Source organism: Ptychodera flava, chromosome 4 (genome assembly GCF_041260155.1).
Source record: "Ptychodera flava strain L36383 chromosome 4, AS_Pfla_20210202, whole genome shotgun sequence".
Classification (NCBI taxonomy): domain Eukaryota; kingdom Metazoa; phylum Hemichordata; class Enteropneusta; family Ptychoderidae; genus Ptychodera; species Ptychodera flava.
The window spans coordinates 27,340,564-27,355,603 of NC_091931.1; the positions used below are offsets into that span (position 1 = coordinate 27,340,564).

General features: G+C 38.9%; 2 protein-coding genes across 2 annotated transcripts; both read left to right on the forward strand.

The window, feature by feature from the left end:
• The first annotated feature begins 607 nt into the window (after positions 1-607).
• On the forward strand, positions 608-5,121 carry LOC139131336 (large ribosomal subunit protein uL22m-like). Its single transcript, XM_070697352.1, has 7 exons — positions 608-651; positions 747-786; positions 1,680-1,827; positions 2,429-2,494; positions 2,896-2,973; positions 3,556-3,625; positions 4,230-5,121. Exons 1-7 carry the CDS (start codon positions 627-629, stop codon positions 4,436-4,438), a joined length of 636 nt encoding a protein of 211 aa, XP_070553453.1. The 5' UTR covers positions 608-626; the 3' UTR covers positions 4,439-5,121.
• Positions 5,122-8,343: 3,222 nt separating this feature from the next.
• Positions 8,344-13,350, forward strand: LOC139131337 (putative defense protein 3). Its single transcript, XM_070697354.1, has 4 exons — positions 8,344-8,698; positions 10,125-10,344; positions 11,270-11,343; positions 12,045-13,350. The coding sequence occupies exons 1-4, from the start codon at positions 8,485-8,487 to the stop codon at positions 12,104-12,106; spliced, it is 570 nt and encodes a 189-aa protein (XP_070553455.1). The 5' UTR covers positions 8,344-8,484; the 3' UTR covers positions 12,107-13,350.
• The last annotated feature ends 1,690 nt before the right edge of the window (positions 13,351-15,040 follow it).

The following is a 15,040-nucleotide window of genomic DNA, read 5'->3' on the forward strand; positions in this document are numbered from 1 at the left end:
CTTTGCACTACACCTGTGTTATACATGACAAGTTTCAACCTTCAAAGAAATAGAACTGGCTGGGGTAAAGGCCTTTTGCCATTTATTTTCTCTATTTCTAGGGTATTTCAAATTCTTCAAATCCAAAGGTCACACAGTACTTTCCAGCTATTTTTTCTGCACAGTTTCTCTTTATATCGAGGTTTTTTAAACAACGATATTGTGACGGCATTTTCCACGCATATCGACGTGCAAATGAACTGACCTGTACTTTTCAGGCCAAAGGCAGACAGAGCGAGTGTCGATTGCGGGTTACTGAAAGAGCACAGACGCAACCACGCGTACGCTCTGGCGTACGCTTCGCTCAATATGTTACAAGTTAAATGAAAGCTGTCCCTCCGATTGGCCTGGAACACTTCACGTTTTACGGTAGGTCGCTAAACTGATAGGAAGGCGTAACTTTTTGTATAACGTCGATAATTCGAAAAAATCTTCATCATATTTGATTAAAATAATTTTTCTATCAGATTTTAGCGCTTTCGTGTTACAAATAGCCAACATGAACAGTTATGAGGCTCCAATGTTTTGCAACTTTATGCCGTAAAAATGTAGGCATACACGCTTGCGCGCATTACACTGAACAGAAAATGGCTGCACCGGCGTTGCGAACAGGCATGTGTTTTCCTACAAAGTTTACATTAGTTGTTCGGTTTTTAGTTTTCAAAGCCTTGCAAGCTGTTGACTGACTTTGCTTTTCTCTTTCACAGTGTGCCGTGGAATATCCCTCGGCGGGAGTATTTTGTGCAGGTAATTGAAGCTCTCGATCATTCAGCCCCTTCCCACCTTGCCACCCTGGCCATGCCTTGGCGGCGGCCGCAAAGTCCCCGAAATGACAGGACGTGAGAGTCTCTGTCGTACGGTACATACATGTTTTGAACATGAAGAGCTGCATAACAAACCAAAGGAATGGACAACCTTGACATATGTGGCTGAAATAGCTTTAGCGCACCGATCTGCCCTTCCTCAGGTTCAAAATGTCTATGGACAGTTCAATGATACTGATAGCAAAAGTGAAAAAGTAAAAGGCAGAGTTCCTCAACTTTCTTTCCTCATTTCTTGTGCAAGTAGCATTAGGGAATCTTATATTCGTGTTTATCTCAAGTATTTTGCTATTTGCTACGCACTGACTCTCTTCTCTGTACAGATGGAGTATAACCATTAGCCAGCCAATCCAAATTTACATTAAAGATTGAGAATTAAAGACGTTTCATATCCATCATCAACTTTGTATGTTAAGGTTTTTCCGTTTACTTTCAGTAGTTAATATAGTATGATATTGCACAGTGACACACACTCTATTAGAGGTTTCATAAAGGGCTGACATCACTCCTGAACCTATCATGTACAATAATGTTACTTGATGTAGTAATGTTATATGATGTAAATTGGGCCCATGGTATTCTTCAAGTAAACATGTGTGAAATAGTGTTTGTTCTATTTAACAAAGTAATGAACTTGCATAACACAGATCAAAGGTCTTACTACATTCTCAGTGAAATAACAAGGGATGCTGATGATGACTTGTCAACATAAACATGATAAAATGTGGACAAATAGTAGAGCAAATGGTTGTTGTCGAATATATTAGCTGTAATGCCAAAACAAACCCTGTTTACTCTCATATCATGTCTCATTCACAGGCATTCACTTCCCAAGAAGCCTCAAACGTTTGTACCATGCAGTGCCATACACACTTCAGCAGCTGTTCTCAAAGGACCCAAGATATGGGAAGCAAAGAACAAGCAGGTGTTTCCACCACAGAAAGAAGGAGAAGAACCAAGGCTAGCGGTGAGTGTAATTAATCAATCAGGCTGTTTTCATGGGTACAGTAAGTACACATATACATAGCATTACTGGATGTACAAACCTTCTGCAGCCAGCCAGTTGGTGGGACCACAACAAGATGAGGTCCAAGTGAAGATTAAGATGTCAATGTTTATTTAGCGTCATTGAGTTTAATCACAGGACAACAGTTTACGAGAGAAAGCGCAACATTGCATAAATAACAAGGCAGGAAGGCCAGCATTCAAGATTGAGGGCAGTCTAACGCAGTTAGAGCCACATATAGGGGTGTGGGCAGAAGTTGGGACAATTTTTCCTACCTTGCAACTTGCTTGCCGTTACAGTTTGTTTTCACAAATATTCACATAACCATATCTGTCTGTCCATAGTGTTTATCTTACTGTTTGTATTCCTTTTGTATTTTTTATCATAACAGACATTGTCTTTCTAACATTTGATTTTCATGAAAATCAATATTCCTAACTCACTTCTCAAGGTTTTAACAGCCATGAAAGAAAGCCTGATATATGTAATAGGTTCCTGTGTGATAACATGAAAGCTGGTGAAGAAATATTCAATGACATGTGACGCTTGTATCTCCTTTTAGGAAATTTATCACTGCAGGAGACAGATAAAATACAGCCCCAGGAAAATGTGGTATATAGCAACATTTGTAAGTAATTGTAAAAAACACTGTGCTTAGATTGGAGATAGGAAACTCTCTGAGCTTAGATAGGTTCACAAAATGTGATTAAATTGACAATTACAGGCAGTAGTTTTAGTACTAGCCACCAGTTTGAGTGAAAGAAATGTAGAGCAGTGCTATAGTGAGAGACTTCCAGAACGCTCTTAGAAGGTAGGAAGCTCCCAGAGTATGGTTCTGTCACGAAATACTTCTGAATGAAAATCCAAGCTGTGTGTACAATTGTTATGCTCATTAAATCAATTATGTATGCATGTATGTATGTGTGGACGTGTGTATGTACATGACATATGTATGTACATAACATATGTATGTACATATTTGTATTACACCATCAAATTGACTGTGAGTTATCCTATGTTCTGTTTAAGATTAAAGATATGTGGATTGATGACGCTTTGGCCCAGCTGCAGTTTGTCAACAAGAAGGGTGCAGGAATAGTAAGGGAGGTAGGTAAATGTTGACTCTTTCACCAGGGAATTGCTATGCACTTTTGAAGCTTTAACAGCGTAATTGCGCCCATATTTGGATAAGAGCATGCTCAGGTAATTGTTGAATTCCAACAAATCGATGCAAGAATAGAGGTCAAGAAAACTCTGTTTCCTTTCATGTGTAGAGCATAATCATATGTGTAGCCTGTTATGCTGTGTATACAGCCTATCATTAAATGGAATGTTGTACATTTGAAGAGTTGCATGTCTGATACTTGGGCCAGTGGGGAGTTGAAAATATTCCCAAGACAAGCCGATGCTTCATTTCGGAATGATGCAGTATCAATTGTAATATTTGCTTTTGAAGTCCTGTGCTTATACTGTTCATCATTTATGAGAAGGTCTGACCAGACAAGTTAGTGTTGGTGGAACCTTAAAGGGAAAACTATAGGTGCATAGCTTCAACTGAGATGCAACAATGTAATTTATATTTTTGACCTGGCAAATACTAGTGATGGGTTTTATTGTGGTGGAAAGATGGCATTTGTGTTGCTGCAGGGAAATAAATCAATAAAATGATTTTCTCTTTTTTTTCCCCAGGTGCTTCTTGAGGCTCAAGAAAAGGCGGTGCAAACTCACAATGTTGAATTCAAGTCAAATCTTCACATAGGTTTGTGTCTTTTAGAACATGTTATCAATGGCTGCAGTCCCGACATGAAATTCTATATTCATAATTCAAGCTCTCCATCTTGAAGTAGTGAAGACATTTTTTGTGACATTATAATATATACAGTACATGTCTGTATCCTTGTATGTGTGAGCATTTCACTCCCAACGTATAGGGCCTGTATCTGAATAAAATTGCCACGGTGGGCTTCTATGCAGACAGTGCAAGAAGGAAATCATGTGATGGCAGATTAAGCAGTACAACTAAGAAACACAAGGCAAATATTCTCCTTCCAGTAGTAATCAGTGCTTGCCTGAGGGTACCTGAAATGGCTAATAAATACACACCTACCCCCTAGGTAATGTTGAATTGTGCCACAGTTTGACAAAGACCCAGTATGTTTGCACTACTGTCAAATGCTTGATTTTATCAATTCGCCAGTTTCATCAAATACACATACAGTTCATCAATTCAACCACACCATGGTAAATGAAGAAACGCTTCATCAAAAATGTTGTCAACAAATATCTTTTGAGAAGTACAAAGTTGAAGTGAAATTCATTGCCTTGTTTTAACCCCTGATCTTATTCACGATGCTTTCTTGCAGCTCGTTCATTTGTCGGAAAAGGTCTGTATGAACACGCAGTCACATATCATGGAAGAGGGGGCACCGGTATGGCCAGTATTGTTTACTGTCACTACTTTGTTAAACTCAAAGAAGGACCGCCGCCGCCAAAGAAGATTGTGACAGGACACGACAAGGCAAAGGAATATATAGAAGAACTGAAACAGAGGACAATTATACACGGACTATGATCATGAACTTTACCTGACAGAGACATTTTTTACCAAGTGACTCAGTATTTAGATTGAGTTGCGTGTTCCCTATTTTCCAACTTGCATACTATTTGAGTTGTGTCTCGTCAAGTAGATGTCACATGATGAAATGCCAGTTGAAATACCTCTGCTGGATGGAAAGTGTTGTTTGTGACTCCTGTGGGTCATTTTGTGCAGTTTCTGGAGACCAACGCATCCCATGATGTGCGGAGGATGGTTGAATAAGAATTGATCGCAGGGATGGAAGTGTTATTGCTGTTTGCCCCGGGTGATGCTGCAAGAAGTTTCACTGTACAGTAATGTGTAACTGTAAAACGTCATGCAGCCAGTTGGTAGACTCCATTCGTGTCTTTCCCCAAACCATAAGATATGCCTTGTTAATGAGCTCCACCCATAACAGAGCAGTAAGACAGAAAACCAACCACGCAACTTATGCACAACGAAAAAAAACCCCATGACTTGGCTAGAAGATCAGTCTAACTCACCAGGGCCAATAAATGGTCACTCTCAGCAGGTTTCTGTTTATATTTATTTCAAAGAATTGGCCCACACCTTGCAAGTTTTAGATCCCCCTCCTTTACATGTAGCTGCCACAGAGGGCGGCAGATATGTAACACAGATTCAATGATAACAATAAATTAAATATAGTAATTTTGAATGTGTGCGTGTGTGTTGGGTATGTCTGTGTGCATGTGTGTTGGATGGTCTGACTCTACCAGTGTCTCTACAGGTGTCAGTGTATCTGCAGATGAAAGCGTTCAATCAAGATCAACAATTGTTGACGTGTGAAGAGAAATGTGCAGGGATTACATCGGGATAATGACAAAACAATTTCTGTATATGAAGATTAGTGTCTCCTGACAAACTGCAAGACACTGCAGTCACATGTAAATAGTCTGCATTCTTTTAGCTGGTTTCAACTGATGCCATGACAATGTTGTGTTGAGGTTCAAACTTTTTTTAATGTAACTTTCAACCATTCTTTCACCAATCAAAAATTTTAATCGGGGGTTACTGTCCTAAGTTTGGTACTAGAGAAACAAATTACAATACCGATATTTGAAATTCAAAATGGCCGCCATCCCTGTGTTAACTTTTGGAGAAAAATAAAATTTTCGATTTTCGAAAAACCAAGACAGTGAAAATGTTTTTCACATAAAGAGCTTTAAACTGATCCCCCACAATAGAAGAGGTAGACGACAAAGAAGTGTAAAAGTTTGGAAGTAACGAAGTTTGCACTGCAACTTGTGATTTGTTATTCTTGATTTTCAAAAGGTAATGGTTGAAAATATCACTGAGAACAGTTTGGGTGGAAGTTGAAGCCTTTCACCTTCGAGGCACATACTACTTTACAGTGAAGAAAAAAGGCATCTTCAGAACTCGTTCATCTGCATACCGTTGTTCTGGGTTGGAAATTTGAGACCTTGTTGCCATCGTAGAAAAAGAAAGGAATCAAAATTAATATCCAAAAGCCTCGCATGAATGCAAGCTACATCAGGAACTATGCCTGACCTACACCGCTAGCGCTAGCTGTGGGTCCATATCTGTGGTGTTTGTGGTGGAGGGGTTAAAAGTCGTAAAAGTCAAAATCAGTCCCAAAAAAGGCAGGAATGCCGTCTGAAAATACCACACCTGTGGACCCACAAGCTAGGTTTATAATGCTAATTTATCATATTGACATCAAATACTGTCATAATTTAGTTTGCTCGCAATGATATTGGATTACTCTGGCCTTGACCAGCACACGACCCTTTTGAGTCACTCTGGAGCAACAGTGCCAAAATCCATTCTTTTAGAGCAAAATTTATCATAGGCACGATGTCATTTGCGTTCTCTGCCGACAACAAGCATCTCGGAAGAATTAGGGTCCATAACTTCATGGAAAAGGGTAAGGATACTCTAGGAGTATAAAACGTGATGAAAAACTTTCGACAGTGCAGAACACTTCGAAATAGGGCTGAAAAAATCCACATCTCGGCTGTTCAAGTCATGTTTTATTTTTTCCAAAGGGGCTCTAACACATTTGCAGTCCACTGTCAAATTTGACAAAGATCTGTATATTAGTTGGGTGACAACGTCTGGACCAGACATTTCCTTTCAGTGCACATTCATCATTGTGACTCAGGAAAATGCAGTTTTTGTTTGCATTACGCAAAGGACTTTGAAGTCGGCAAAAACCTTGTGTCTGCCCAATAAGGCAAGTTTGGTAAGATTTACGGATAAATGTATCAGAGTTCTGTGGGTATATGATGAATATAGGTCAGGTATCATTTTGTACGAAAGGTGAACATTTAACAGATAATACACTTAAAACACGTGATTGTTGGCCTGTCAATCTACATCAATTCCATGTTTAATATCTCTGGTATACGGTGAACGCTTTACAGCTTTTTTTTTCAATTTCTGACTATTCGAAACAATCTCTCCCATTGCCCCTCGCAGTCTATGCTGAGTGATCATCTCCTGCCCTGAGTTAGAGCGTAACCGTCGTGTGCAGCCTGACTCAGCGAGCAATGTACAAACACAGGAGATGGGGTAATCTGGGTGTTTGATGTTGTTTATGTTGTTATTTGGTAATACAATTGAACTGGTGTTTTCTTTTTGTTGTTGCATTTCTACCGTTAAGTGTAAAATAAATCAATAATTATAGAGCTTCTGGGGCTTAGAGTTGCCAAGAAGATACAGTACAGCGCCGGAGTCTATTCTTTCCTATACACACACATGGGAAAATCAACAAAGTTTACAACATAGCGCCAAAATTTAAAGGAAAAGCAAAGGTTTTACTATTTGAGCATATGATGTACGTCAGCCCTCGTCAGCATATATAGCGCTAAATGACTCAGTCTTAAGTTAGTATGTACTTACGTATGTATGTATGTATGTATGTATGTATGTATGTGCATGTATGTATGTGCATGTATGTATGTGTTTGTGCAATCTGATTAAAATCTGATGTAGAGTACGGCGACGTCTATACTTACGCGGTATTTTCTTGCTGTCGCCTCTCTCGACAGCAAGAGAATACCGCGTACGCGTAAGTTAGACGTCGCCGCACTCTACATCTGATTTTAATCAGATTGGTGTTTGTGAGACAATTTTATATAAGCAACCACAGTCGTTTGGAGAGCTATTCAGCGCTGGGACTATTCGCCCCATAGACGAGTGTGCAGAAGCGAGAATTTCTCGCTTCTGCACACTCGTCTATGGGGCGAATAGTCCCAGCGCTGAATAGCTCTCCAACGACTGTGTACGCAACACATGAGACACTAAAACCCACGGTACAGGTGTGATACTCGATAATGTAATCCCAAGTGTTTCGGAAGAAAATACCCGCCACTGCACTTGAGACAGCTCTACATCAAATCACCTTACGAAAGACTTGAAACCCGCTGCATTTAATATTCACCTCAGAGCACGGCCAGCACCCTAGCCGTATCCACCCCTCATAGATCTTGCCCAGTGGATTCAAGTAGAGACAAGCTGTCCAAATGAATATCTTTGATCCGTAGTGCTGCATAAGAAACACTTTCTTTCTCCGAGCGTCTGTGGCTAAACACAAAATATACTTTCTGCGCAAACATATAATGACCGACGTCGAAAAAAAATCACGTTTTGAATACCATGGTAACATTATTTATCAGATCACTTAAAGTGTGTGAACTAATTTTCATGGCGGATGTACACGAATATTTTAGGTGTTTTTGGAAAGCGCGCTAAAAAAATTACTTTGTCAGCAATCATGTCTATCCGTAAGTTTTTTTGTACGACGTCCATCACTTCGCAAAGAAAATTTAGTGTAAATACTGTTTAAAACACATGCAACTGTCCTTGAAGAAAAATGTGATTAATTGTTCAAGTTGATGCCAACTTTATATGCAATAAATCATCCACTTGTTTACAGTCAATCCTTCAAGTTGTTGATTTCAAGTATCCAAGCTACCCCTGCAACCAAACACAACATTTGAAAAGTCTGATTTTACTTCATTTGGAATCAGCCGAGTTACCTAACCAAGAGTCTTTTCATCATGAGGGTGTATTTCAAGCTTTGTGTCCTAGCTGTGGTGGTTTCTATGCCGTCTGTGCTTGCCCGACAGTCGGGAGCACCGACATCGGCTTGTACGTCAATGAGGCCGGGTCATCGCTTCAATGGCACGCTGATTGAACCTCAAGAGCCAGACCAGAGTCCATATTCGATAGTTTTAAGTTCGAGCGAATACTCTCCCGGAGAAACGATCACAGGTATGGCTATGACATGGGGAAATTATATTTCAAGCGTTATGTTCAAAAAATCCGGTCATATTCGAATTCAGCCTAGACTCTAAACGGAGTGTTTTGGCCCTGGAGTTCTGTTTGCCGGAGTGTGGCAAAGGCAAACAGAACTCTGAGGCCAAAACACTCCGTTTAGAGTCTAGGCTAATTCGAATTATATCTCCATTCCATAACTGACTCGATCATTCCCATTGCATACAGTGTAGTTCATACAGTCAGGCGTAGCCCTATACGACTATGGCGAGAGTGTCCGGCTTTGGGTACCGCCTTAGCCAAAGCCGGACACTCGCCATACTCGTAGGGCTAAGTCAGTACTTTTTCTTATCAAGATATTGCATAGTATGGGTTTCGAGTTTGCATTGCTGTTTTATTTGTTTCGGTGGGAGCTTTGGCGTAGCTGAAAAAGTATCCCGTCAACATCACGACAGAACATCCAAACAATAATTCAATCGGGCCGGAGACGCCAATATACAGATAAATTACGAAGCTTATTCAGCACAGGAAAAAACACCCAATTTATAAAAAGGAAGATGTTATTCGCACCGCAGCGGTGCGGATAAGGAATGTAAATTTCTTATTCGCCCCGAAGCGGTGCCAATAAGGATTCTAAATTTCTTATTCACCAAGCAGTGGTGCGAATAGGGAATCTAAATTTCTTACTCGCCTCGCAGCGATGCGAATATAAAGATGCGAATATAAAGAAAAGTAAATTTCTTGTTCGCACCGCCCCGCCGCGGGTCGGATAAGGACTGAACGTTTCATTCGCCACGCAGCGGGGCGGATAAGAAAAAAGAATAGTTATTCGTCCCGCTGCGAAAATCTTCATCCCGCGACAAGGATCAGGGACGTGTTAAACAAACAAAACGAATTTGTGTCGTAAAGCTCCAGGGAGAACTACATCGGAATTTTTACTTGCCCAGAAAGCTTGGAAACGGAAAGTCCGAAAAAGAAGTTCGGACGGCCTTCGTGGCACTCAAGTGTCGTCTGAGTATCAGAGTTCACACTTAAAGATGTTATGTTTGAAAGCTACAATTTTATTAGGTGCATATAAACTTCTTTCTGATTGGGTTTTAGCCTGCGCTGTGAATATATGGAATCGCACCGCTGCTGTGCGAATAGCCACTTCCTTGCAAAATGTGTTGGAACTTGCATGTTCTATGTAACCCAAGTACCAACATACTAGTATACAGATGCACATCATGGCAACTGTCAACCATCGAGAACAGTAAAGAACCACAACAACACAGGCGCCTGTGTACCAAAGTACGACCAAAGGCCGAAACGTCGGCAATTCTGTATCTGATTTCATGAAGTGTGGTCGCCGCCTTCCTCCTGCACAATTATTTTGTATTATAAATAATTTATCGCAATGTCACGGGGCATTCTATTCTGTTAGTTACTATTCAGGGCGGAGACTACAGAGGGGTTCTCCTTCAAGTACGAAAAGTAGGAGAAGACACTCCCACTGGCACTTGGAGTAATCCGCCAAACGACACCAAACTTCTGACATGCACAAATAGCAACGACGCTGTCACCCATGCCAACACAAACTTGAAAGGCGAGGATTCAGTATACACGTGGACTTCGTCAGAAAACGTCGGTGCGGTTCAAATTGTGTAAGTTAACAGTCTGTGTATTAAGCTTTTGCAGGAAAGTTCCCTTCCTTTTTACTTTGACGATTCTAACAAATTAAGGGAGTCACTGCTTTCTTTACAGGTCAGGTAATTTCAATGAGTGACTGTTGTCCAACTGATATTGTAAATTCTTACAATAGTGCTTTAATCGGAATTATGGACGATCTTGCACCAGTTGTTCACAAACAGTTTTGGACAAAGCCCGTGCTCCCTGGTTTATCGACAAGTCTGCAAATAAAAACTCATCGTCAATGACATAGTCCCCACTTGATCAAATATTTTGGAGCCCTGCATTGATTTCATTAGTTCTTGCATTTGGTGCAGTCATCGCAGCGAAACAAATTGATGTGCATATTCAAATTTTATTACAATGTCACTGCACAATTTAAGTTTGAATGGAATCGGTTGAGACACGTCTAAATAATGGCCATGGACATAATAAAATTGCCGTAACAAAAAAATGGCCTCCTGGGATCCACATTTGATCGGATCGCGACATACATTGACATGCATGTGTATGTTATAGCAGATTCCCCTTGTGCCAAGTTTGAATGAGGTTGGTTCCGGGTATGTCTACGTCGCGGCTGTAGAAGTTGAAAATCATAACAAAAGGGCCGCCATATTAGATTCTATTATGAAACAAATCCATGTTCATTTTTACGACGCATTATTATGTTATTGTACAAATGTTAAAGCACATCTGTTCATGCATGTCTTAGTGACGGCTTTAGATGTAAAACTTGAAACAAAATAGCCGCATACAAATGTAAACATATATACACACATACACTATATATATATATATATATATATATATATATATATATATATATATATATATATATATATATATATGTATATAATTGTTATTATTGTTTCTATCATTTTTCCCTGGAACTCTCAACAGGGCTACTATTGCCGAGAGTTACAATGTGTTCTGGGTTCAACTTGTGTCGGATCAAGTGAGTGGAGCTGTACAAGGTAATTAATTTAATTGTTAAATTAGATCATATTCAATTTAATTAAATCAATCTAAAACAGAAGAGACCTTTAAAATAAGCAATATGTAATGACTATACAATCTAGGCCCTGGAAATCACTTTTCGTACAGTTTAACGTACAATTTAGTACACAAAGGTGAACAACACTGAAATTTTAATATCTCAACGAAACGTCCGGGCTAGTCGTTTAAAATCTCAACAAATGAATAGCTGGCGTCTGCGATGTGCAGCAAAACAAAGACAGCAAAACCACCCTATGGCTAACCTAAATCCATACTGAGTATGTGGTGCCCAGTGAGATAGGGAAGATCCGTCGCTCGAGGGCGCTCTCTACGCCCCCTTATTCGAGCGACGGATCTTCTTGTCTTGTGGTGAGAGAGACACGTCATTAGAGTACAAGAATCATCTCATCTGTATGATTTCCTCGAAAAATGCACTTTATTTACCGTCAATAGTTGTTGAAATCAAAAGTTTACATCAGTTGTCATAAGAAGCTTTGACATTCAAATTAAACATGGTGGTGATGGGATATTGATAAACCCTTACCGTGATTAAATTTACTCAATTTGGTTTAATTTCCCGGTTGAACAGAATGAAAACATCTTTGAACGAGGCTTGACGTGAATGCCACGAGTTCTGATATGGTCATCAATGTACTTGTTTTTGTCTTCTTTCTTCCAGGTGCATCGCCCAATATACTGTTACTTCTTCTGGTGGCACTATTTGTATTCCTTGGGGAGTAGACGATCTTTGTCTGGAATTTCCTACGACTGTCCAAAGTCGAGTTATAAATGTAGTTCGGACAACATAATACAGGACGACTTTGCGTTAACTGTATATTTCATTTAGTGTACTGGGACTCTTCATTGCTGCTTTATTTCCGCACAATCTGTCGATTAAATTAAGTTTAAAGTAAACTGTAGATGAATAACATTCATATGCGAACATGCAATGATCTCTAGGGTTGGTTGTTAACGTTTAATTACATTTTTTATTCGGGTGCAATTATTACTTTACAATAGGGCAGTTATGGAGTCGTGAAAAATTACGTATGAACAAATGCCAATCTTAGAGGGATCACACTTTGAATGGAAGTTTTCGGGACAGACTTTGAAATGTAAAAGATTCAAGTTAAATGGGCTTCTTTAAAATTAACTGCCAATATTTTTTGTACTCAAGAAATGTATAGTTAAATATTCAAAACATTGCATGAATCTGAGATAGCTGATACAAGCGGCCATTCTAGCAACCACTCATGCGCACACTTTCTACTTAACCAAAATTTACTTTCATAGCAAAAACAATATATGATATTACCTCTGGGAACACTTTGAATGTTTTAAAACCTTTGCATCTTTCAATCAAGATTTTATTTTACACAGCAAAATCCTTGGTAAGGCTGTGTACGTGTGCCTTACCCAGTAACTCTGGACAGGAACAAAGCTTAAGTGCGGTTCAGGGGCATCTGACGACAGGACCGTTTTGAGCTGTGAAATTCATGCTTATTTCTCTCGAGTTTACCTAATTGCTGATTCTGCCCCTGATTTTGAATTCGGTTTCACACTCATTGCCCCTTGTAGTTTGAAAGATAGATCGTCATATAGTGTATCGGATATACATAAACATGGAACTAAAATGTGCAAAATTCACAACATGAGCCATACAAGTTGACCTATAATTGCGTTACGGCAGCTTTGTAAACGATAGTCGGCCGGCAGGTGCCATATGCTGCTCAGCCAAGTTTTAAATAGAAGTCATCGCTAAAGCATACCGTAAGCTGTCAATGTTCTTCTGTGGAACGTACTTGTACCTTATGGATGGTTATAAATCCGACTTTGGAAGTCAACAGCTATAAACAGGACAACAAAGAGCGTTATATGATGAACATGTGTTGACACGTGTTCACGGATTTTTAAAATATGCCTATAAATTAAATAAAACATGAACGTCGAGATCTTATTTATGAAGTTCTCTTGCCAACTTACAATGTTGAGCTCTTTTCATGTGTGTGTGTGTGTGTGTGTGTATACATATATATATATATATATATATATATATATATATATATATATATATATATATATATATATATATATATATATACAGCTTGTGACAATTTATCAAATATACTACGAAATTCAACCTTCCCTTCCTACCTCAATTTATGTGCTGTAATGTGTCTGCCATAGTTTGACATGATAGTCTGCGTCTATCAATATAAACGCACAAGAACAACCAACGATGGTGGCGCCCTGTCAACCCCCAGAAGCAATGCTGACTCATTGTTTGTTGTTCGCACCCGAAATCATATCTATCTTAAGATATTTTGGCCTTAAATATTTGGGAATTTACATCACCAGAAAAATGAAGTAAAAAAATCTCCTAAAACTGGACATAACAAAACAAAGCACTACTTCATTTCGATCTTACCAAAGACCTGCAACATTTCAATATATTTTATCAAAGTTTTCAATTTAAAATCAAAAGGAGGAACCGAAATAAAAAAGGTACCTAACGGTGTGCTCATCAAATTATCTTTTTCTCTCTCTTTTTCGTTGACCTTTTCTCTCTCTTTTTCGTTGACCTGGTCTCTCTCTCTCGCTCTCTCTCTCTCGCTCTCTCTCTCTCTCTCTCTCTCTCTCTCTCTCTGTAATAGATTACGAATTGTTCATCCTGGTATATTTTGTCGCTGGTTGCGCACACAGTAGTTACTTAACTTAATTTTCATGTTTGTGTACATTTTGCATGATTTGTTCTCACAAAGATCCCTAGTGTTCTCACTTATGTTTTGACCATTCCGCTATAATTTTGATTAGTCTAAAGAAAAACGAGAATACACTTTTCTTAAACATGGTGACTATCACAGCCTATATATACCGAAGCGGCGAACAATTCATTAATTTGATGTAAAACTTTGATATTTTGATAAGCCAATGTGTTGTAAAGTTTACCTTTTCGATACACCAATGTCTTGATAACTTCGTGATCGACGTACACCAACGTTACGATATTTGTTTCAGTTCGTCATGTTTTAAATATATATTACACACTGGTGGAGAAATAAAATATCTTACAAATATTAAAGATATTGTCAAGAAAAATTAGAATTTATATTCAAAAGTAATAGAGTTCCGTGGCGTGTAGGGGCCACCGTACTTTTGGCTTTTTTTTCAGAACTTTTGTTTTGTGGTTTCCCTACACTTTCTGCATTGAATGCCTAAACTGTAATTTAAAGCCAAATATTTAGCATATAAACACAAACTACATGAGTATAATCTCTATTGTTACTGTTGAAAATTGTATTGAAGTCCTGACTAGAATTAATTTGTGAACAATAAACAATGATCAATACACACATACAAGCTGCGTTGACAAAAAAAAAATGTTCGAAATTTCAGCATGACAAATGGTCAGACACGGTAGTTGATATACAGAAGCAGAATACTGGAAAACTTGCCACAAGTTACAGCTTATGTCCCTTTAAAGGTTAACACAGTACAAATCTAGCATCAACGGTACCAGGTTAATATACTGCCGGACCACATTCTCCGCGTCCTGAAATAAAAAAAAATCGTTCTTGTTTTCAAAAAGAGTTTTAGCTTTGGAGAGTAGACAAAAAAGGGGGTTAAGTATGTGATCCATGTCAGCTGCTCTTTTTTTGTTTGACTTCATTTAAA